Source organism: Rhinichthys klamathensis, unplaced genomic scaffold (assembly GCF_029890125.1).
Source record: "Rhinichthys klamathensis goyatoka isolate OS25496 unplaced genomic scaffold, OSU_Roscu_1.1 h1tg000011l_1, whole genome shotgun sequence".
Classification (NCBI taxonomy): domain Eukaryota; kingdom Metazoa; phylum Chordata; class Actinopteri; order Cypriniformes; family Leuciscidae; genus Rhinichthys; species Rhinichthys klamathensis.
In genome coordinates this window covers 139,431-163,488 of record NW_026606564.1, presented here as the reverse complement: position 1 = coordinate 163,488, position 24,058 = coordinate 139,431, and the positions used below count along the sequence as shown (strand labels likewise).

At 42.4% G+C, this 24,058-nt stretch overlaps 1 protein-coding gene across 1 annotated transcript in view; it reads left to right on the top strand.

The window, feature by feature from the left end:
* Positions 1 to 24,058, top strand: part of kcnt2 (potassium channel, subfamily T, member 2) — a 61,760-nt gene that overhangs the window by 6,153 nt on the left and 31,549 nt on the right. Inside the window, exons 2-17 of the mRNA XM_056266592.1 lie at positions 5,616 to 5,680; positions 5,782 to 5,830; positions 5,961 to 6,020; positions 6,177 to 6,251; positions 6,652 to 6,735; positions 6,913 to 7,007; positions 14,782 to 14,962; positions 15,738 to 15,902; positions 17,201 to 17,337; positions 18,203 to 18,266; positions 18,432 to 18,540; positions 18,674 to 18,782; positions 19,251 to 19,400; positions 19,525 to 19,730; positions 21,195 to 21,408; positions 22,612 to 22,717. Of these exons, the coding sequence (XP_056122567.1) occupies positions 5,616 to 5,680; positions 5,782 to 5,830; positions 5,961 to 6,020; positions 6,177 to 6,251; positions 6,652 to 6,735; positions 6,913 to 7,007; positions 14,782 to 14,962; positions 15,738 to 15,902; positions 17,201 to 17,337; positions 18,203 to 18,266; positions 18,432 to 18,540; positions 18,674 to 18,782; positions 19,251 to 19,400; positions 19,525 to 19,730; positions 21,195 to 21,408; positions 22,612 to 22,717 (1,869 nt within the window). The remainder of the gene's footprint in view (positions 1 to 5,615; positions 5,681 to 5,781; positions 5,831 to 5,960; positions 6,021 to 6,176; positions 6,252 to 6,651; positions 6,736 to 6,912; positions 7,008 to 14,781; positions 14,963 to 15,737; positions 15,903 to 17,200; positions 17,338 to 18,202; positions 18,267 to 18,431; positions 18,541 to 18,673; positions 18,783 to 19,250; positions 19,401 to 19,524; positions 19,731 to 21,194; positions 21,409 to 22,611; positions 22,718 to 24,058) is intronic.

Below are 24,058 nucleotides of genomic sequence, written 5' to 3'. Positions count from 1 at the left end.
TTTGGAACCAAGCGCCGACTATCAGTCCGTGCCCAGCCGCACCCTCTCCAATGCTGCAACCCGTGAGTGTTCAGGGGATTCCGGCGAGATCATCTTCGGGTGTCCCGCGGGTTTCCTTTGGCGCTCCAGAGGAAGATGCCATGTCTATTGCAGCATCACAAGGTGGGTCGGAGTCTGCTGGAAGTGAAGACTCATCACAGCTGCCGCCTTCGGGTGTGACTACAGTTGTGCCAGAGTCAGATCCAGAGATGACGGCCATGCTGTCTCGAGCCGCCGCAAGCATCGGGTTAGAGTGGAACCCTCCGCCCTGTCCCGAGCGCTCGCGGCTGGATGACTGGTATTTGGGTCAGGCTGCGGACCCCCGTCCGCGTCAGGCCCCGATACCTTTCTTCCCGGACGTGCATGATGAGATCTCGAAGTCCTGGAAGACTCCCATGTCTTCCCGTGACCGCTCGATGATCTCATCCGCCTTTCCTCCCCTCGATGAGGCCGCTGCCCGTGGGTACACTGGGCTTCCCCCGGTCGAACGCTCTGTTGCGATGCAACTGTGTCCTCAGAGCGCTTCGTCTCGTGGTGAGCCAAAGCACCCATCCAAAGCCTGTAGGTATTCGTCTACGTTAGTGGCGAAGTCCTACAGAGCTGCGGGACAGGCAGCCACCTCTTTGCATGCCATGGCCATTCTGCAGGTCTACCAGGCCCAGATGCTCAGGGACATGCACGAGGGTAGGACGGACCCAGGGCTCTTCAATGAGCTGCGTGCCGCCACCGACCTTGCTCTCCGAGCGACGAAGGTGACCGCACGCTCCCTGGGTTTGGTGATGTCCACAGCCGTGGTCCAGGAGAGACATCTTTGGCTTAATCTTGCCGATATGAAGGATGCCGAGCGGTCCCGGCTGCTCGACACCCCCATATCGCAAGATGGCCTTTTCGGCGGTGCAGTCGAGGACTTTGCCCAACAGTTCTCGACTGCGCAGAAACAGACTGAGGCTATCAAGCATATTCTGCCCCGACGGCCCGCTGCTGCCTCCACCCAGCCGACCGGGCAGAGTACTCAGTCTGTTCGCCGCCGAGGGCGCCCTCCTGCGACTCCCGCCCCTCCCGCCCGGCCCAAGCAGCAGCCTCCACCCGGGCCCGGTCGCGGAGGAAGTCGCAAGAAGGCGCCCCAGCCCTCTCCAGCCCCCCCCCCGCTAAACGCCGGGCCAAGCGGCGCTCCTGAGACGGGCTGCTCAGGGATGACGTGTTTTTCTCAGGAGGTGGTTGCAGGACCACTCCTTCCCCCGGTGGAGGGCCGGGGAGAATCTTTTGTTCTCCACTCCCCGCTGCTCACCCACGGGTGGGCAGCACCCTAATGTGGTTAAAGAAAGAAATAACACGTTCATCCCTGAGCACACAGAGTTCTTGGACGACACGGTGCGCCGCCCCCGGGCCGTGCACCCCTCGTCCTCCTCTGTCCCAGAGCCGGATGACAGTGCGCGCCGTCTCCGGACCGTACCACTCTCATCCCCCTCTGTCGCCAGACCCCTGGCAGAGCAGACCCCCGTGGAACGTTCGTCCTTCCCTGGTCTCCTCTGTCAGGGCGCGGTTCATGACTGCACCCCCACATCGGGCCGCTATGCCGTCCACGTCTGGGTCAGTCATACCGCCTCGCTGCCCCACCGACGGGAAGTCTGTGGTTCGCATGACCCCGCTGGTTCAGTCCTTGGGAGCTTGGTTAGAGCTTCCCAACCTGTCCCGCTGGGTCGCACGAACGATCAGGCTCGGCTACGCGATTCAGTTCGCGCGGTCTCCTCCCCGCTTCAGGGGAGTCCGCTCCACTATGGTCGGTGGCAATGCCCCTATCATGAGAGCGGAGGTTGCTACCCTGCTGGCGAAGGGTGCGATCGAGACTGTCCCTCCAGCCGAAATGAGGTCCGGGTTTTACAGCCCCTACTTCATTGTTCCGAAGAAAACCGGTGGGTTACGGCCAATCCTGGACCTGCGCGTATTGAACCGCTCCCTTCACAGGCTGCCGTTCAAGATGCTCACCGCCAAACGCGTTTTCGAATGTGTGCGGCACCAGGATTGGTTTGCAGCGATCGACCTGAAGGACGCCTACTTTCATGTCTCCATTCTCCCTCGACACAGACCGTTCCTACGGTTTGCTTTCGAGGGACAGGCATATCAGTACGCAGTTCTCCCATTCGGGCTAGCCCTGTCCCCTCGCGTCTTCACGAAGGTCGTCGAGGCAGCCCTTGTTCCCCTCCGGGAACACGGGGTTCGCATTCTGAACTATCTCGACGACTGGCTGATTCTAGCTCACTCTCGAGATCAGCTTTGCGAACACAGGGATTTGGTACTCCGCCATGTAGCCCGTTTGGGCCTTCGGGTCAACTGGGAGAAGAGCAAACTTTGCCCCGTGCAGAGGATCTCTTTTCTCGGTATGGAGATCGACTCGGTCGCCATGTCCGCGCAGCTTACGAGCGAGCGCGCGCAGTCACTGCTGACTTGCCTGAGACAGTTCGAGGGCAAGAGTGCGGTTCCACTGAAACTTTTTCAGAGGCTCCTGGGGCATATGGCATCTGCAGCCGCGGCAACGCCGCTCGGATTGCTTCATATGAGACCGCTTCAGCTTTGGCTTCGCGACCGAGTCCCGAGGTGGGCATGGCAACACGGCACGCTCCGAATACCAGTTACTCCGACCTGCCGTCAGACCTTCACCCCGTGGGGGAACCTCAGCTTTCTACGGGCAGGAGTGCCTCTGGAACGAGCTTCCCGGCATGTTGTTGTAACGACAGATGCCTCCACCACGGGCTGGGGTGCCATGTGCAATGGACGTGCTGCCGCGGGCTCCTGGACAGGACCCCACCGCTTATGGCACATCAATTGCCTCGAGTTGCAGGCTGTACGTCTTGCTCTGCGCCGCTTCCGGGCCGTGCTCAAGAATCAACACGTACTAGTCCGAACAGACAATACCGCCACTGTAGCGTACATCAACCGTCAAGGTGGTCTGCGCTCCCGCCGTATGTCGCAACTCGCCCGCCACCTCCTCTTTTGGAGTCAGAAGCATCTGAGGTCGCTTCGAGCCATTTACATCCCTGGAGCCCTGAACTGTGCAGCCGACGAGCTGTCACGGCTTCAGCCCCTCCCCGGAGATTGGCGACTCCATCCCCAGACGGTTCAGCTGATTTGGGACCAGTTCGGGGACGCACAGATAGATCTGTTTGCCTCTCACGACTCGACCCATTGCGCCCAGTATTATTCCCTGACCGAGGGCACGCTCGGCACGGATGCTCTGGCGCACAGCTGGCCGCGGGGCCGCAAATATGCGTTTCCCCCAGTGAGCCTTCTTGCGCAACTCCTGCGCAAGGTCAGGGAGGACGAGGAGCAGGTCACTCTGGTCGCGCCGTACTGGCCCACCCGGACCTGGTTCTCCGAACTTGTACTCCTCGCGACAGCACCTCCTTGGCCGATTCCTCTGAGGAAGGACCTCCTTTCTCAGGGACGGGGCACCCTATGGCACCCTCGTCCCGATCTGTGGAACCTCCACGTGTGGCTCCTGGACGGGATGAGGCAGGTTTGAGTACCCTGCCACCAGCGGTGGCGGCTACCATCACTTCCGCTAGAGCGTCGTCCACGAGACACCTCTATGCGTTGAAGTGGAACCTCTTCGTCAGCTGGTGCTCTTCTCGCCGAGAAGAGCCCCGGAGTTGTTCGATCAGTGTTGTGCTTTCCTTTCTTCAAGAAGGGTTGGAGCGAAGGCTGTCTCCCTCCACCCTTAAGGTCTATGTAGCCGCTATTGCCGCACAGCATGACCTTATAGAAGGTAAGTCTTTGGGGAAGCATGACCTGATCGTCAGGTTCCTGAGAGGAGCGAGGAGACTGAATCCTCCTCGCCCTCCTCTCGTACCCTCTTGGGACCTCGCAGTGGTCCTAACTGCCCTGAGTAGTGCTCCCTTTGAGCCTTTGCAGTCAGTCGAGCTAAACTTCCTATCTATGAAGACAGCGCTTCTGACTGCATTGGCCTCCGTTAAGAGGGTGGGGGACCTGCACGCATTCTCCGTTGACGAAGCGTGCCTAGAATTCGGGCCGGGCTATTCTCACGTGATCCTGAGACCCCGGCTTGGATATGTGCCCAAGGTTCCTACCACTCCCTTCCGGGACCAGGTGGTGAACCTGCAAGCGCTGCCCCCGGAGGAGGCAGACCCAGCCTTGGCACTGCTCTGTCCAGTACGTGCTCTTCGCATCTATGTAGACAGAACGCAGTGTTTCAGGACCTCAGACCAGCTCTTTGTCTGTTATGGTGGGAAGCTGAAGGGAAAGGCTCTCTCCAAGCAGAGGTTGTCTCACTGGATAGTGGACGCCATTGCTTTGGCATACCAGCAGCAAGGTCGACCGTGCCCCCTTGGTGTGACTGCCCACTCCACCCGGAGTGTGGCATCCTCTTGGGCTCTAGCGCATGGCGCCTCGCTAACAGACATCTGCAGAGCTGCAGGCTGGGCAACACCTAACACATTCGCCAGATTCTACAATCTCCGAGTGGAGCCTGTGTCCTCTCATGTACTCGCTTCAACCAGCTAGTACCGGACCCGCTCAGGTGTCTTCGCTTGCTCGCCATTCCACTCTACGGACTGGATACGTGCGATATTCTCCTCAGGTGAGCTTCTCCGAAAGCCCTGAGTTCCTCCAGCACTCCTGACGTCGGCGCCAGTGTCTCTTGCCTGCGCGTCGGCTAGGTGCCTCCCGTGTGCATGGTACCTCCCGGAGCTACCCCCACATGTGTATTCCCACTGTAAGCCTCTCTGAGCATGTGTCTTTCCCTTGGCAAGCCACCTTGCCACCCCTGGGGTTGAAATATTCCACCTGCGGCTGGATACCCCAGTGATTCCCCATATGCATCCCTCGGGTCATATGTGTATTTCTAAGTCCCCCCCCTCTGGGTTGGCAGTAATTGCATACTTCCCTAAGACCTGGGATATGCTCCCCAGTGTACCTTGGTATTCCTGTGTTAAATAGGAGTCCTTCGTCCGTGCTAGTCTCACGACAGGGATCTCAGATTTACGCAGGGCACTGGAAGACAGCTGAGAAGTGGCGTGATTAGACTGGTATCCCCATTCGTCGTCATCCGACGGAACTCGGAGTGACAACGAAAGGGAACGTCTCGGTTACGGATGTAACCCTCGTTCCCTGAGTAGGGAACGGAGACGTTCCGTCTTCCTGCCACTTCCGCTGTACCGCGGGGATCGCCTGAACTCAGGTTGGCTCCTCAGCGAAGAAACATGCCTATTTGCTGCCAGCGTTCTCCTTATATACTCACGAGGTGAGGCGGAGTTACGCTATGCAAATTCCGCAGACCCATGGCATTTCTTTGCCATTGGCTCGTTTTGAAGTATTTGAAGTTGATTGGCTTCTAAGCGAAACCCCCATTCGTCGTCATCCGACGGAACGTCTCCGTTCCCTACTCAGGGAACGAGGGTTACATCCGTAACCGAGACGTTTGTATACAACAAAACTAGAAAATAAAAACCTTGCTTCAATTTGTAAAAGTAACTTTTTTATATGTGGATTAGTAAAACATTTTTATTCAGTTTATACTTCTATAAAATGACTGTTCCATAGTGATATCTGCTTCAAAATAATGTAATCCCTCTACTCACAGCTTGGGCTGCACATACAAAAATTATACCCTGCTTGAAATCAACTGGTATGTATTTCCAAACAAACCAAAAACAAGACAGAAATTCTATATAAAATTGCTTTGATTTATTAATTTGCACCATGTTAATAACCCTTTATTGTTACCAGGGCCTCAATTATTTGGGTTGAACGAAATCACACGCTTTGGGCTGTTCAGGTAGTTCTGCAGATAAATCTCATAATATCCACAATTTTTTTAACTTATTTTATTTATTTTTTGAAAGGTTTGTGTTATGGAACTAATATAAAGTTATTGATGTATTTTAACAAATAGCTATTTTCTGTAGGTGTCTGTTGCAGTCATATGTTTATTCATAAGAATCCTGCTGACATATCTACGATACAAGGTATTCATTTTTAGTATTTTCCATATCAGTTTACAGGAACATCCAACATCAATATCAAAACAATGACCCTAAAGAGTCAATCTACTGATATATTTTTCATGCAACTATTGATACCATCTGTGTTAATTCTGTTTGTTTATCTCTCTAACAATCTAGGGGAACATATGGCAGCAGGTTCTTCAAATAGCGTTTATCTTGGAAATGATTGACACAGTGCCCTTTGTGATTGGAGTAAGTTAAACTTTTTTAAGTATTAATCTTTGCTTCTTAACTCATAACCTACCACACACACTACACAACCACCCTCAACACCATAGCTGAACACCATAGAAACCAAATACCATTTTAGAGCACATATAGCAACTTGTTTACAACTTCTTCTTTTTTTTTTAACAGTGAAATTTCATTTAAGATATTTATGTTGTAGAAACAATTGCATAAAACATTCAAGTTGGAAGATTAGACCTTATGTGTTCCCTTTTGGCTGATATGTGTTTAGAGCCTACTTTGGCATTTTAAAAACCAGTTGAGCATTCTTATAAGATTATTTATTATTACGTATTAAATGTCTGTTTTGGTGAAAAGCTTCAGTTTTCTGTGAAAGTTTAATGGGTAGTCTTTGTTGTAACAGATTTTTTATCCTCCTCTACGGAACCTCTTCATCCCTGTGTTTCTGAATTGCTGGCTGGCAAAACGTGCCTTGGAAAACATGGTTGTGAGTATATGTTTTGAAGAAAGTATAGACATGCATTTGTTATATTGTAGTGTTGATCAATTGATCAAACTATTTGTCTGCCTGCTGTAGACGGCATTAAAAGGACAGTTCAGCCAAAAATTTAAATATACAATAAACTCAATGTAATTCCATAATCGGTTTCTCTCTGGCTCTCAGAATGATCTTCATCGTGCTACTCACTGGACACAGTCAGCCATGTCCAATCAGGTCCTCATCCTCATCTCCACCATTGTCTGCTTCATTTTCACTTTGTGAGTCAGCACATGTACACACTCACAGCACACACTAATTGTACACACGATTTAGCCTAATTCGACCACAAACTGCTTGTCAAACAGGATATCCCAACAACCCTGCTGAAAAATCCAGCATTGCTGGTCACCAGCATAAGGTATACTTTGCACGCTGGGACCAGCATGGGATGCTTGTTGCTGGTTTGCTGGCTCCCAGCATGGGATGCTGGTGTGCTGGTGGTATATTGTCTTTTGGGTACTGGAATGATCCCAGCAATACCACAACAAAATATGTTGCATATCACTTTTCTTAGTGTGTTTGTAGTTAGAACACGACCAAGAAAATTTTCAAAATGAATTTGAATGAATTATTTGATGAGGAAAAAAAGCGTTTTGCTGGTTATATACTGGTACACAGTAAAATCCTCAATGTTAAACACAGACACTTTTCAGTTTTCATATGGTCCCAATCTATAGAGAGTAAAAGTAACACTGAAGCAATGTAACAGTTAGTGAAATAAAGTAGATTTACTCAACAAATGATTTAGGGATGCACGATGATATCGGGACAAGATCGGTATCGGACGATAAAAGCTTAAAATGACCATCATCGGCATCGGCCGATATGAATATTTCTGCCAATGAGCCTTGCCGATAGGGTGGCGTGTTTCCTATGCGCACGTGACGACCGTGAACTAAGCATGAGCGCCAGCAACTTAAACTTCCAACTAGGGGTGTGCGTCTCACGTGGTTTTTGATCATGGACGATTAAAATGTCTCCACGATCTGCTTTTGAAGAAAAATCATAGTATCGTGCATTCTATCAGTTCAATTCAGGCGCCTTCATCTCAACATACTGTACAACGCGACGTACATTCACATCACATCACATGTAAACGCAGAGGTAGAGTTACACTCACGGGACACTGCAATTCACAAAAGTTCATTATTTGCATGTGCGTCAAAGTCTTGCTAGTTCACGTGCTGATGCGCTGTTCTAACATGCGCTTTTCTGAGCGCGTACACCCGACGCTCACAGGAACTAAAGCCGTCACTTGCATACTGGACTAATCTTTCGAGTCTTATTGCGCTGATACTGTCAAATACACACAAGGTTTACATAAACAAAGTTGGTTATGTCTAAAGTGAAAGCAAACAGAGAAAATCTGCTTGTCAAATGCGTGCACTAGACGCGTTGCGTGCAGTTCTTAAAGTGTAAATTGCAGGTAAAATTTTTCACGAAGATAATGCAATGTGCTTACTAAACATAAAGATAAGAACCGCCCACCATTGTTTTTTTTTATGTTTTTTACACCAAAATGCTGAATATAATATGAAAAGTTGGTGCGTTTTACAGTGGTTTTAAGCACGCCCCCTCCCTGCCACTAGGCTGGGCGTGACGTCATAAAAGGTACTCCAAGCTTTTACTGTCTATGCTCCAGGCCTGGAGTTACGTTATATTGGAGACCTAGCTAGCAAAAATGGTTAACTATTGTGTTTGTGCGGGATGTACGAATACATCAAAAACTGGGGAGAAGCTCCACAAGTTCCCCAAGGACAAACGGCTGATTCGTGCCTGTAAGTGTTAGCATAACTTACCCGAGGTAGAGCTTAGATCGGGCCCAAAAAAAATCAAGCAAGACCCTACCCGAGCCCGCTGTGTCCAAGCCCGGTCCGGCCCTGCCCGACACATTAACTGTAATTATGAGCCCGGTTTAAACCCGACTATTTTTTAATACGTGGGTCGTTATAACTGACGTACTCATACTTTCTATATTACTTTCTCCCGGCCGCAACATTTATGTTTTGTCCCGCTCCCACCCGCAAAAAGACTTTTTTTCTGTACCTCCAAATACTTTGGAGTTAGCCTACGTGCCGCCACCATACACATGCATACATGCTCCTGATCACTGTTATAACATAAAAGCAAGCGGGCTACTGCGTGCATAGTCTGGCATGACTGCACGCAAAAGTGCACTGCACTCCCATAATAATTCCTAAAAAGCTGACATCAGTTCATCGCGATCTCACACATCTCTGTTATTATCAATAAATCTTTCATAATATATACACTATGTTTGTTATAATTAGAGGATTTGCCAGCATACAGAATTCATCACTGAACAAAAAGTCAGTTTTGAGCGGTGAGGGGAGTCCATCGTAAATGCTTCTGATTGGCCATTATTGCGTTATGTTATGTCAACACATATGTCTGTGATTGGCTACATCGCTCAACGCTGCAGACATGTTAGAAATAGAAACTCTGCCTGTAAACCGTTTCTATTTAGTTTTAGTTGTTCTTATTGCTTTTCTGCAACAGATGAATACAAATGTATTCGTTTTTATGTTTTATTCATAGATATTTCTAGTTTGCGGGAGTCCCGCGAATCGTTTTATTCTCCCTCAACGGGCACACACAGAGTGAGTGCATTACCGCCCGCGCTCCCTTTTATGACGTCATCACCCAGTTACGGTAAAAAACATGCTACCTTTGAAGAAACCCCAATAAATGTTATTTTAACGCATTTTAAGACAGAAATTTTTACATATATACACATTGAGCACTTTAATTTACACATTAATTGGTTGTGGTGGTTAACCTGCAATTTACCCTTTAAAGAGACAGTAATAATATGCTGCCGCTTGTCCTTAAAGAGATGTTTGCAAATGTTCGTTAGAGCAATGGTTTCGGACTCGTTGACAGTGTTGGGCAGTAACGGGTTACTGTAACGCAGTTACTTTTGACAGTAACTCATACTGTAACGCATTACTTTTTAAATAAATTAACTCCATTACCGTTACCATATGGTGCGTTGTTCGTTACTTTTTTAAATTAATTAATTTTGGCTGAAGTGTAGATCAAATCAACAAGGGACGCGATTTGTCCCGTATTTTACATAAGGCCCACACATAGCCTAGTTGGATAAAAACATAAGGATTTACTATACTAATAGCAAATAGCCTATAAAGAAATCAATTTCACAATAATGTTACATTATGATTAGAATCAAATGGATTTTGTCCATTTTCTAAGCTTAGAAAATGCTCATTTATAACGGCTGAATTTTATAGGGCTAAAATATTGTTTAGTAATTCTGTGAATTACACTGCGCAAACCAAAGTAATCCTACCCACCGGATGAAGAAGGGTTGGCTCTCAGTCAACACGGAACAAAATATTCATTTTATTTTATTTTTAGTGTTCGCATTTATGAGGAAAAAACAATGTTACGGACGTGACAGTTCTCCGTTACAGACGTGAGCACTCTGAAAGCGGCACTAAAATATGCTTTAAAACTTTCACAGAGACATAAAACAGAAAGCACAAAACCTTTCTTTAAAGTGAATTTCGTTTTGTATTAATTGTATCTTAAATTTAGTCAATGTTTCATCAACCAATTGCCTGGATTTAATAAATAAGAAGTAAATATAGCAGACGATAGATAATCACGAAACGGAGGCACCAGCGCGTGAACTGGAGCTCGTCTCATAAATGAACGGAAACTCGGCGTAGGTTGTAAGGTAACCTAACCTAAACAGAACAATTCAAAACGAAAGAAAACAGACTACAGACTGCTCTCTGCTTATGTAATCCGTATGAAATGTGCATTTCTCTCTGGCACGTCTACTGCGAAGATCGCGTGTCAGCATAGCGAGTCACCTCAGAAATCCTTGTGATATATTCAGTTTGTGCTGGTCTGACTTAAAATAGTGTTTAAAAATTACTTTCTGTTTAAGTCGGTTTTGTGTTTGTATAACGCATAAAAGGGCATTAATGGGAACCTTAAAGAATGTTTTTTTTTTTTTAAGTAACTAAAAAGTTACTTTTAACAGTAATGCATTACTTTTTGGTGTAAGTAATCAACAAAGTAATTGAGTTACTTTTTGAATGAAGTAACTAGTAACTGTGACTAGTTACTGTTTCTTTGTAACTAGCACAACACTGCTCGTTGAACTATGCTGATAACGACGTAACTTGCGACCATAGTTGGCTATGGATACTTTTGGGGGGGAAAAATCCTGGTTTTTGCTGGATTTTTCAGCAGGGAACTGTGTCTCCTGGTCTTAATCAGTGCCTGTTTGCTCTCATTTGCCTGAGACTGAAGCATTAGATGTGCAGCTCTGTTCAGGGTAAGAAACAGATTGAATTGCAGCTCATTTTTGCATTTTCTGCTTTTAGAGGCAGGAGCACTTACTCACCACAAATGTGCTTGTCCATCTGTGTTCACACCCTTATTAATCCCTGGTGTGTTGCCAGACTAATTGTAAAATACCCTTGTACTTTATATGCTCGCTTCGCTTTTCCACTGCGTGGTACGACTCGGTTCGGCACGGCACGGCTCGGTTCGCTTTAGCTCGGTTTGCTTTTCCACTGCAGTTAGAACCGCTTCAAAGTTGGTGGGATTATAGACTGATCGTTATAGTTTATCCGCTCCTCGGTAACCAACAAGAGAAACGTCTGCACTTCGTCCACTGACCACGATTCAGCCATTTCTTTTTTGGACGTTTTTTTCTTTCTTGACTAAATGTCAGAAAGCATTTACTCATCTCACTTGCACAAAAAACAGATTCAGTATTCCTTAAAATGAATAAAAACAGTTAAATAACACAAATATATTTAATGTATTTAATCTCACTTTATTGACCAATGTCTTTTCTGTGAAATCTGTCAACTCCGCTGCCCAAAATCTGCAGTTTGATGCACTGTAGCATTGACGACACATCGAGACTAAAAATTGAGGCAAATATCAGGGTGAAAGTCATGTAGTGTATTTATTTCAGAGAGAAGGTCTAGCATCCTTTGTTTTAGATGACGTAGCTGCAGATTATCTGCTGTAAACCTCAGCAACATTAACTTTATTTTTGTTGTCAATATATTGGAGTTTTTTTCTTTTATCTCAGAACTAAATCAATATACTAATTGGTCTGTGGTCAAGTATTCATCATTAGAAAAACCACAGACAGCACTACATGATCACCATTACACTGCCAGTAAGTGCATCGCAACGCTTTTAGAGGAGATTTTCACAAGCTGTTTGCTCATAGACTTGGTGTCGTTTGGAGAGCTAATGCAGACAGAGAGTCAGAGCAAAAGATGAGTTCTCTGTCATTTCCTGATCCCATCACTTCATGACCATTTGCCACATTAGTCAATATGTGGTGGTTTTACCCAGAAATTGAGCTTGCACATCTCACATCCTTCTATTATGCATTTGCTCAAAAATGTTTTTTTTTTCTGTGTATCATGCATGTAAAATGTAACATGCTCATGCTGTTCAAAAAAGAATCAACTTTTGCTGATTTTGTCTCTTTGTAATGCTCATAAATAACCGTGAAACATCAAATTTTGTGTTACAGTGTTACCAATTTTCTTTTTGAATGCATAATGCATAGTAAATAAATAAATGTTCTTCCTTAAAATACAGGGTGCATAAGTCAGGACACCCCTATGTTAAATTCCCATAGATTTTTATTTTTTAAGGCCAGTTATTTCATGGATCCAGAATACCATGCATCCTGGTAAAGTTCCCTTGGCCTTTGGAATTAAAATAGCCCCACATCATCACATACCCGTCACCATACCTAGATATATTGTCACATACCCGGCCGTCACCATACCTAGATATATACACCATACCTAGATATATAAACCACAGTACTGCAGTGGTTTGAGTCCTACCTTTCTGTCAGGACTGAGCGTGTTATATTGGGAGAATTTGAGTCCAGGATGCTCCCTGTTACATGTGGTGTCCCGCAGGGTTCGGTTCTCGGCCCAATCTTATTCATTCTTTACATGCTTCCCCTCGGTTCTGTCATCAGCAGACATGGACTATCCTTCCATTGTTATGCTGACGACATGCAACTTTATATCAAGACTGCCCAAGCCCCTCCATAGCCATGTCACGACTCACCACATGTCTTGAGGAGATTAAGTCATGGATGAAAAGCAACTTCCTCCAGCTAAACTCTAGTAAAACTGAGGCATTACTTGTTGGCACCCCTCATCAGATTCGCTCCTCTCCCATATCTCAGTTCATCTTTGATGGTCAGGTCATCACTATCTCCTCCTCAGTCGTAAACCTAGGGGTTCGGTTTGACCCACAGCTGTCCTTCAATGACCACATTAAACACATTTGCAAAACCTCCTTCCACCATCTTCGAAACATCTCCAAACTCCGTCCCCTTCTAACTCTTCCAGATGCAGAGAAGCTTGTTCATGCCTTTATTTCCACTTGGCTGGACTACTGTAACGGACTCTTCATTGGTATTTCTGGCAGAAATATCCAGAAGCTTCAATACATCCAGAATAGCGCTGCCAGAGTCCTAACGAGAGTCCGAAAATATGATCACATAACTCCCATTCTACACTCACTGCACTGGCTCCCTGTTTCATTCTGGATCGACTACAAAATCCTCATGCTTACACAAAAATGTATCACCGGACATGCACCTCCATATCTACAAGAACTCATCACTTTGAAATCCTGCCCCCGCACCCTCAGATCATCAGGCCACTTGCTTCTTCAGGTCCCCACCACCAGGCTTCGTACCATGGGGGACCGAGCTTTTTGTTCAGCTGCACCGCGATTTTGGAACCACCTCCCGAGTGAGCTGAGAGCAGTACAGAGCCTGGACACTTTCAAAGCAGAACTGAAGACTTTTTTATTCAGACAGGCTTTTATGTGCTGATTGTTTTTATCATTTTCTAGTTACTGTCGTTCTCCTGTGTAGCACTTTGAGATTCTTCGGAATGAAAAGTGCGTTATAAATAAAATCTATTATTATTATTATATATTGGCATGGGGTACTTTCCATAAGTTCATCTCTCAATGCAAATCAAACCAGCTATTAGGCTAACTGAAATTGAAGGGTATGTGATGATGCTCAGATCTGATGCTCAGTTTGAACTTCAGCAGATCGTCTTGACCAGGGCTGTGTCCGCAATCGCCCACTATACCCTTAAATAGGGCACTATTTGAGGGAGCAGCCATTTGTAGTGGTGTCTGAAACCATAGTGGATGTTATCGAGTGCACTCATTCAATCCCACAACTCACCGCAATAACGAGTGTACAACCGATGTCAATGGCTAGGGAATACCCATAATGCACTGTGAGGGTCGCGCCAACTAAATTCCCATGTCTCGCCAGAAAATGGCGCCCCCTGGTGAATTATCCATACATCCATTTTCCAAACCGTTGGTACAGCGTAATATCATACATGCATAAATTCCTTTTTAATTTATTATTAAATAGTTTAATTAAGGTTTATACATGCTAGTTTCCATGACAGGGTTCAAGATAAATATTCTTCTTTTTTATTACTACTGGAACTGCTAGTTTGCTAAGTTTCATATGATTATGAAACGGCAAGCACAAATTATGCAAAAGCGGCAACCCTTCCGGGGGGTCCGAATTTACTCATTCATTTTCATTTACTCCTTCAAGTGGATTATATAAGTGGAGAAAGGTATGGAATAGTGAATAAGGGTATAAGGGTATGGAATAGTGAATAAGGGTATAAGGGGCGATTTCGAACACAGCTAGCACATGTCTACATGCCTAAATGCATTGATTTGCTTCTATGTGATTGGTTGATTAGATATTTATGTTAACGAGCAGTTGAACTGGTGTACCTAATAATGTGGCTAGTGAGTATATATTAATAGTTTGACAATAATTCATATATTAATACATATATTACTGTAGTATACAGTTTTCTGCTAACTTAACATGGACTCCTTTGTTTCGTTTACTTTTGTTGGATTTGTTTCAAAACTTTTCCACCTCTTCAGCATTTGGGGAGTTGAGCATTTGCAGCGTGCTGGAGGCAAACTCTCAGTTTTTGACTCATTCTACTTCTGCATCGTGACCTTCTCTACAGTGGGGTTTGGAGATGTTGTTCCTGATATCTGGCCCTCCAAGTTGCTGGTGGTTATTATGATAATTGTCGCGTTAATGGTCCTGCCTATACAGGTAAGCTTGCCTTTGATACTATACTTTAAGATGACGCTTTAACAAAGTTTGGGAGGAACATTTTCAAATGGAGCCCTCCCCTCGGACAGCACGCCAAATACACATACTCTTTAACTCTAACTGATTATTTGTAAGTGTAAACAAACATTTGATGCCAGTATGATGATCCTCTTGCTTTGCATGGTAATAAAAATATAACTATAAAATATAATGGCAGAAACTGTATATATACTTTTACTGGATAAAAACACCTTATTTTGAACATAAAAGCTGGTGCATCCATTTATAAAAGTTATTTTATTTGTACAAAAACAGCTGATTTTCGTTGCAAACTTATATTTGTTATCATATTATTTTAATTTATTACTGTTATCACAAACACACTGGTTTGTTGCTCAAAAAATAAAGTGGATACTGGTGATATTATAAAAGTGTGATATTATAAAACTAGTCAATTCTTTAAAAAGCATTTATCTTGTCATTGTACTAAAGCAAGTTGTTAAAATATTATAAAACTTTAAAAAAAAAATCTTACTGTTAAAATCTAGTGCTCCTAATATTATAAAATAATCACAATGAATCTCATGATTTCTTTGAAATTGGGATGAAATAGGGCAGTCCTCACAAAAGGCTTCACAATATTTATGCACTTAACAAATTCCAGATCTCATGAGGGACATTTTAGAGCAATAATCTACAGGAAATGTCATTAAAAATTTAGAGATAATGCCATGCATTATGGTGCTTTGCTTTCTTTGTGGTGTGATGACACTAGATTGAGGATCTAGCCTACTTGTGGATGGAGCGGCAGAAATCAGGAGGAGATTACAGCAGGCAGAGAGCAGAAACCGAGAGACACGTGGTGCTGTGCGTCAGTTCAATCAAAATCGACCTGCTGATGGATTTCCTAAATGAATTTTATGCCCACCCCAGACTTCAGGTACTACAAAAACAAATGATTAAACAGAATTTTCATTACAGTTCAAAGGTAACACTCAGTTCCAGTGGATGGTCTTTTTGGCAGCTATTCAAATACTTAAATGCCCCTTGAAATGTAAGTTTTTTAGCTTTTAGTATGTCTATGTTAGCTTTAAGGTTATGAATGGTCTCTTAAGGTCTCTCACTTCCGCTAAAATGGATCACGGATTTTTATGACATCACTCTGCACTTCTCATCACATCTTCTGTCCAATCAAATACTCTCTATTCTAAAGCGTCCCGCCCCCTATGCTATAAATTAATATAAAGCTTTGCTGGCCAAAGCGACCGTTGACATGTCACGGAGCAATATGGGTTAGAGACGTGTGTTCGGTTGTTCAAACGCTCGAGTTTAATTAAGTTTTCCAACTGCTCGCTGGTTAAGAATGAAATGGCTAGAATTTATTCACACCTCTACTATTGAATCCAACTTATCATCAGCGCTCGGATTCGCTTCCATGGTGCTGTCAAGTATGACTTGCAGTCTGTGAGGAAAACTAAACGCTATTGGCTATTTGAAAAGGGGGAGGAGCCATTCAATATGTCCCGCCTTAGCTTCCTGTTTCAGTTGAAATTACGTCAAAGCATCATAAAGCTGTGTGTTTCAAGGCACTTCAGTGAGTCTTTAATTGTTATTGTCACTGTTCTTACTGATATTATGGACCTGACATACAGTAGGCTTTATATTATGCATATAAATAGTTTCAGTTTGCTTCATTTATTCAATTCAGCAACAGTTCAAAGGGTCACTTTATCACTTACATTATAACTTTATGATTTTTGTAGGTATTGTAGTTATTGGACAACTAACATTTAAGTTTAAATAAGAAAAGTATTCAATTTAGAGACTTTAGCTCGGCAATCTGGTCGGTCACTTTATAAATGAAAGCATGTGTATGTTTTTATGTTGAAATACATTCTCTTAACCCAGTTTATTGTTCATTAGACTATTAATGGACACTTCAATATATCATCATCAGGGCCGCATTAAGACAATTAGAGGCCCTTGGGCTTTACCTCTTGTCTTCAATCTTCTTAATCACAAAGTGCAAGTTATCAGCCTTTTATTTTGCAGGAATAAATGCCATTAACAAAACATTCCAACCTAGGTCTGTCATATAAAATATACACAAATATCACTGCATGAACTGAACTACATATTTAACATACATACCTTTGTCGTTTAGGGACTATAATAAAGTCGTAGCCTATGCTTTGTATAGAGAGCTATAATAATAAATAATAATTTGATGTCTTCCAGGAGTATTATGTCATCATCCTTTGCCCAACAGAGCTGGATGCGTCAGTGAGACGGGTACTGCGGATCCCAATGTGGTCACATAGAGTCATATATCTGCAGGGCTCTGCTCTCAAAGACCAAGATTTGGTCAGAGCAAAGTGAGTTCAAAGAGACGTATATTTATCTGTTGCATTATCTTGGTCCTGTTTCACACATCCCACATCTAAATTGTGTTTCAGCTGTAAAACTGCTGCCATATATAGAAAAAAATATCATGATTTCTGGCTTATCACACTGAGTATTTCTATTAAAAAGGGCCATAAATTATATCTTAAAAGATTTTGTTGAGTTAGCAAACTGCAAGCTATTTCAAACCTGATCGTTGGGAAATCAAATTTTCAGTGGGAATCACATATACATGGAACAGAATCCAAATGCCACAGTTTTGCTATAAAGTGCTTAATCATCATCATCAAAAAAAAAAAAGATCTGTATTTTTTAGATAAATTTGCTTGAGAAGCAAATTTGTGTAAGATATTAAGACATAAATCGGTAAGACTTTACAATAAGGTTTCATTTGTTAATGACCTCACAATGAGCAATACTTCTAAAGCATGTAATAATCTCAGGTAATGTCAACATTTTGTCGACATTTTAACTCATTGGTTAATTGATTATATTCACCTGTTTCTTGTTTGGTTCCTCCTTTAGCCTGTGTATTTAACTCAGTTAAGTCCTCAATTTCAGTTTTTTTGTCCTGTATTGTCTGTGTTGTTTGCCTAGCTGTTACATTTGGAATACCGTGTTTGTTTAGTTTAGTTTGAGGAATAGAAGTTTAAAAGTGCTGCAATTGGATCCACCCCTCTCTCCTTCATCTTCCTAAGCTTGCACGTGACAGTAGTTAAACAAAAGCAAATATTAAATATAACTACATTTAGAGAGTTTTACATTTAAAACAAATTTTTTTTAAAACATGGTGTAAGAAAACTAAAAAAAAAAAGAATTCATTCTCTTTCTATACAGGCTGGATAATGCTGAGGCTTGTTTCATTCTGACCTGTCGCAGTAAGGCTGATCGCAATGCAGCAGTATGTATTCTTGAGGTTCAAAAAGTGAAGAATTAATATTAAAAATGTTAAAGCTTTGTCTTTAATTATCTGTGAAGAGATGGGATATATATAATATATATTGCAGAGCTTTATTTATGTAAATACTATGAATATTCCACCTTTAATAACAAATTTTATTTTAAGGATTACCAGACCATCCTGAGGGCTTGGGCAGTAAAGGACTTTGCTCCAAGCTGTACTCTTTTTGTTCAGATTCTCAAACCAGAAAACAAATTTCATGTGAAATTTGCAGGTATTGTTAAATCTGTCTCAATTGATTTATTCCAGAACATTTCAATTCAAACAATGACTAAATGCAGAGAAATAGCCAGGACACTGTAATGCATAACTTTCCAACACAATTGTGCTGTGATGTTCCCTTTCAGATCACATTGTTTGTGAGGAAGAGTTTAAATATGCCATGCTGGCCCTGAACTGCATCTGTCCTGCCACGTCCACCTTCATCACCCTGCTGGTGCACACCTCACAAGGCCTGTGGGTACACCAGCCTGATGTCATATCAAAAACCCTTAAAGTCGGAAGTTTCAATATTCTTTCCTTCCATATTGTGAAGTATATCCGAGTTAAACGGAATTGTTTAGATTGTTGGATGTTTGTGGTTTGCTATGTGCTGTGATGTCATGTGAGTGACAGGTTGTCCCACCAGTAAACACATCATCAGAGAAGAGACGAGCTGCATGAGAGTGGGGAAATTATTGACTTTAAAGATTCCTATGGCACATTAATATTTTAGAAATTAGAAGGTGCATTAACAAATCCTTTACAATAATTACCACAATATTCCATTAAAAACAAACAAACAAGAATAGTCAATTTTGATTTCATGGTGACTTTAAAGGTATAATTAATCCAAAAATAGTTTTCGTTATTTACTCACCTCCATGTTGTGGAACACAAAATCATAATTATATATGATATGATGTTATGTATGTAACTCTGCAGAGAAGGTCAACACTCTCCTCAGGACTGGCACAGAGTTTATGGAAAATGCTCAGGAAATGAAGTGTACAGCATTGTTCTGAAAGAAAGCGTCTTCTTTTCGGAGTATGAGGGAAAGAGCTTCCCTTATGCCTCCTTAAATGCATATAATACGTGAGTATGTGGAAGAAGCATACAGTATTTGAGAAATGCAATAAATGTCAGTACAGAGAATGGCAATTTCTCACCTCTGGACCTTCAATTCGTGTCATATTCAGTATATCGCTCTCATTTTTAGGTATGGCATCTGTCTTATTGGAGTGTGCCCTGAGGACACTACGAGTATCCTGCTGAACCCTGGTCCGCAGCACACCATGAAACCCTTGGACGTGTGCTTCTATATCAGTCTCACCAAAGAGGAGGAATCCTGCTTCAAGACCCAGGCATCGTGTGAAAACAGCCCCAAGACTCAACCCCCAACAAGCAGTGCCATTACTAGCATGGGTCAGTCAAATGCATCTGATAATAATTCAAAATAAAGATACTGTACATTTCACAGCAGTGCCATACACTACTGTTTAAAAGTTTGGGGTCTGTAAGATATTTTTATGTTTATAAAAAAAAGAAGTCTCTCATGCTCATCAAGATTGCATTTCTTTGGTCAAAAGTAGTGAAAATAGTAATATTGTCAAATATTATTATTTTAATGAATATTAATTAATATATTTTGATGATAGAAAGTTTTTACTGTTTCTTTTTTAATCAATTTAAAGGGTTAGTTCACCCAAAAATTCTGTCATTAATTACTCACCCTCATGTCGTTCCAATCCCGTACGACTTTTGTTCATCTTCGGAACAAAAAATATTTTTAATGAAATCTGAGAGCTGTCATTCCCTCCATTGACAGCCTATGCAACTACTACTTTCAAGCCACAGAAAGGTAAAGACATCATTCAAGTAATACATGTGACCCAAGAGGTTTAACCTCAGTTTTATGAAGCAACGCGAGTACTTGTTTGAGCATAAAAAACACAATTTACCTCTTGATTGACAAAATATCTCCAACGCGCGTTCACGAGAGCACCACGACACATGCGCTTTGTGTTGACGCAAGAACAGATGTTGTTGTGTGAACGCTCATTGGAGATTAATATTTTGTCAGTAAAGTGGTAAATTAAGTTGTTGTTGGTTTTTGCGCAAACAAAGCACTCGCATCGTTTCATAACATTGAGGTTAAACCACTTGGGTCACATTACTTTGATGTCTTTAGCAAATTTCTGGGGCTTGAAAATGGTAGTTGCGTAGCTGTTAATGGAGGGACAGAAAGCTCTCAGATTTCATTAAAAAGATCTTCATTTGTGTTCCGAAGATGAATGAAAGTCTTACAGGTTTGGAACGACATGAGGGTGATTAATTACAGAATTTTTACTTTTTGGGTGAACTAACCCAGTTTAATGCATTGTTACTGAATAAAAGAATCGGTTGAAACCAAAAGAATTTTGGCAACACTTTACAATAAGGTTCCGTTTGTTAACATGAATTAACAATGAAAAACACTTTTAATGCATTATTAATCTTAGTTGATGTTAATTTGAACATTTACTAATACATTACTACAAACAAAAGTTTTATCAGTTAATATTATTTAATAGACCTAAGCTAAATTGAACTAACAATGAACAATTGTATTTTTATTAAATAACATTAACAAAGACTAATAAATAGTAATACTGTAACAAATGTATTGCTCATTGTTACTTAATGTTAGTTAATGCATTAACCCAATGGAACCTTTTTGTAAAGTTACCAGAATTTGACTACTACTAATTTAACTTTTGAACAAATATCATACGTATGTACTGTGTGTTAAGTTTTTAAAAAGTTCACCATAAAATTAGTTTTTCTATAAAAGATAATGTAATGTCATTCCCGACTTTTCCTAAAGGTTTTTGTTTGTATTTCCTACAGGTACCATGGCTATAGATGTGCAGGAAATAAGCATTCCATCCAGTTTAGGTCCATCTCTTTCAACTGAAACAAATATATCTGAGACCAGAAGAACAAACATGGCTCCTGTTTTAGAAGTGCCTGATTCACCTTCCTTTCAGACTGGCAATAATCTACTCAGCGATCAGTCAAAGAGTCCATGTCAGCCCTTCAGTGGAGATGAATGTAGCGATGGGTAATTTGTTCTTTTCCTGAGAGAGAAAATCCTCTGTTTACGAAAGTTGTTTTGGTAACACTTTATTTAAAGGTGAGTGCATAACAGTAAGTTATGCAGTAAGACTTTACTTGAAGAGGTGTGCATAAGACTGACATGACACCTTCATAATCATGACATGACACATGTCATGAATATGAAGGAGGTTTCATGCATGTTTATGACAACTGTCATTAAGTGTCATTCGCTTAATTATGACATTTTGAATGCAAATATGACATTGTTTGAGATGTCTTTGTTATGATAACTTGACATAAACCAATTCATCAAAATTGTCAGTGTCTTGTCATGACAACTTGACATTACTAAGACACCACAACCTGTCATAAATATGTCATAAACATGACATAGCAGATTAATTATCAAACTTAAGAAACCACTTAGCTTTATGGGTTAACATTACATTAATCTGTCATGTGGTTGGTTTTGACATTGGCTGTCATGAGGCCATTATAACTGTGTCATGAATATTTTTCTTGACCTCAACTACAGTGGTACAAAATTAATTTGTCATTAAAATGTTATAATGGCCTCATGACAGCCAATGTCAAAACCAACCACCTGACAGTTTAATGTAATGTTAACCCATAAAGCTAAGTGGTTTCTTAAGTTTGATAATTAATCTGCTATGTCATGTTTATGACATATTCATGACAATTTATGTTGTCTTAGTCATTTAAAGTTGTCATGACAAAGACACTGCAGGTTATGATGTATTGGTTTGTGTCAAGGTGTCATAACAAAGACATCTCAAACAATGTCATATTTGCATTCAAAACGTCATAATTGAGTGAATGACACTTAATGACAGTTGTCATAAACATGCATAAAATCTCCTTCATATTCATGACATGTCATGGCATGATGATGGTGTCATGTCAGTCTTATGCACACCCCTTCAAGTAAAGTTGTACCAGTTATGCATACTTACAAGCAACTAACCCTAAACCATAGCCTTAACCCTTACCGTAACCCTATAGTAAATCCATGTGGATCAATCAATATTACTCATTACTTTTTTTGAGTAAGTACAATGTAACTACGTCACCTTAAATTAAAGTGTAACAGTTGGTTTTAGTTTGATTAAATGTCATGACAGAAACATTGAATGTCAAGATAGCTGCTATGGGAACGAGATTTCCTGAACTTTATTTTTATTTTTAGTTACATTAAGGGATATCCCCCAAATTTACCCTACATCGGAAGCTCGCTGATACTTTGCCATTTACGGAAAGAGAAAACGCCCAAATGTTGTATGCGGCTGGAAAAGGTAATAAAAGTCTTTATTACATTTTGGTGGACAGTAATATAGTTTACATATATATATATATATATATATATATATATATATATATATATATATATATATATATATATATATATATATATATATATATATACACTCACCGGCCACTTTATTAGGTACCCCATGCTAGTAACGGGTTGGACCCCCTTTTGCCTTCAGAACTGCCTCAATTCTTCGTGGCATAGATTCAACAAGGTGCTGGAAGCATTCCTCAGGGAGTTTGGTCCATATTGACATGATGGCATCACACAGTTGCCGCAGATTTGTCGGCTGCACATCCATGATGCGAATCTCCCGTTCCACCACATCCCAAAGATGCTCTATTGGATTGAGATCTGGTGACTGTGGAGGCCATTTTAGTACAGTGAACTCATTGTCATGTTCAAGAAAACCAATTTGAAATGATTCGAGCTTTGTGCCATGGTGCATTATCCTGCTGGAAGTAGCCATCAGAGGATGGGTACATGGTGGCCATAAAGGGATGGACATGGTCAGAAACAATGCTCAGGTGGCATTTAAACGATGCCCAATTGGCACTAAGGGGCCTAAAGTGTGCCAAGAAAACATCCCCCACACCATTACACCACCACCACCAGCCTGCACAGTGGTAACAAGGCATGATGGATCCATGTTCTCATTCTGTTTACGCCAAATTCTGACTCTACCATCTGAATGTCTCAACAGAAATCGAGACTCATCAGACCAGGCAACATTTTTCCAGTCTTCAACTGTCCAATTTTGGTGAGCTCTTGCAAATTGTAGCCTCTTTTTCCTATTTGTAGTGGAGATGAGTGGTACCCGGTGGGGTCTTCTGCTGTTGTAGCCCATCTGCCTCAAAGTTCGACGTACTGTGCGTTCAGAGATGCTCTTCTGCCCACCTTGGTTGTAACGGGTGGTTATTTGAGTCACTGTTGCCCTTCTATCAGCTCGAACCAGTCTGGCCATTCTCCTCTGACCTCTGGCATCAACAAGGCATTTCCGCCCACAGAACTGCCGCTCACTGGATGTTTTTTCTTTTTCGGACCATTCTCTGTAAACCCTAGAGATGGTTGTGCGTGAAAATCCCAGTAGATTAGCAGTTTCTGAAATACTCAGACCAGCCCTTCTGGCACCAACAATCATGCCACGTTCAAAGTCACTCAAATCACCTTTCTTCCCCATACTGATGCTCGGTTTGAACTGCAGGAGATTGTCTTGACCATGTCTACATGCCTAAATGCACTGAGTTGCCGCCATGTGATTGGCTGCTTAGAAATTAAAGGCCATGGTGCAGGTTAAACACCACTGTCGATTAATGGGTACATA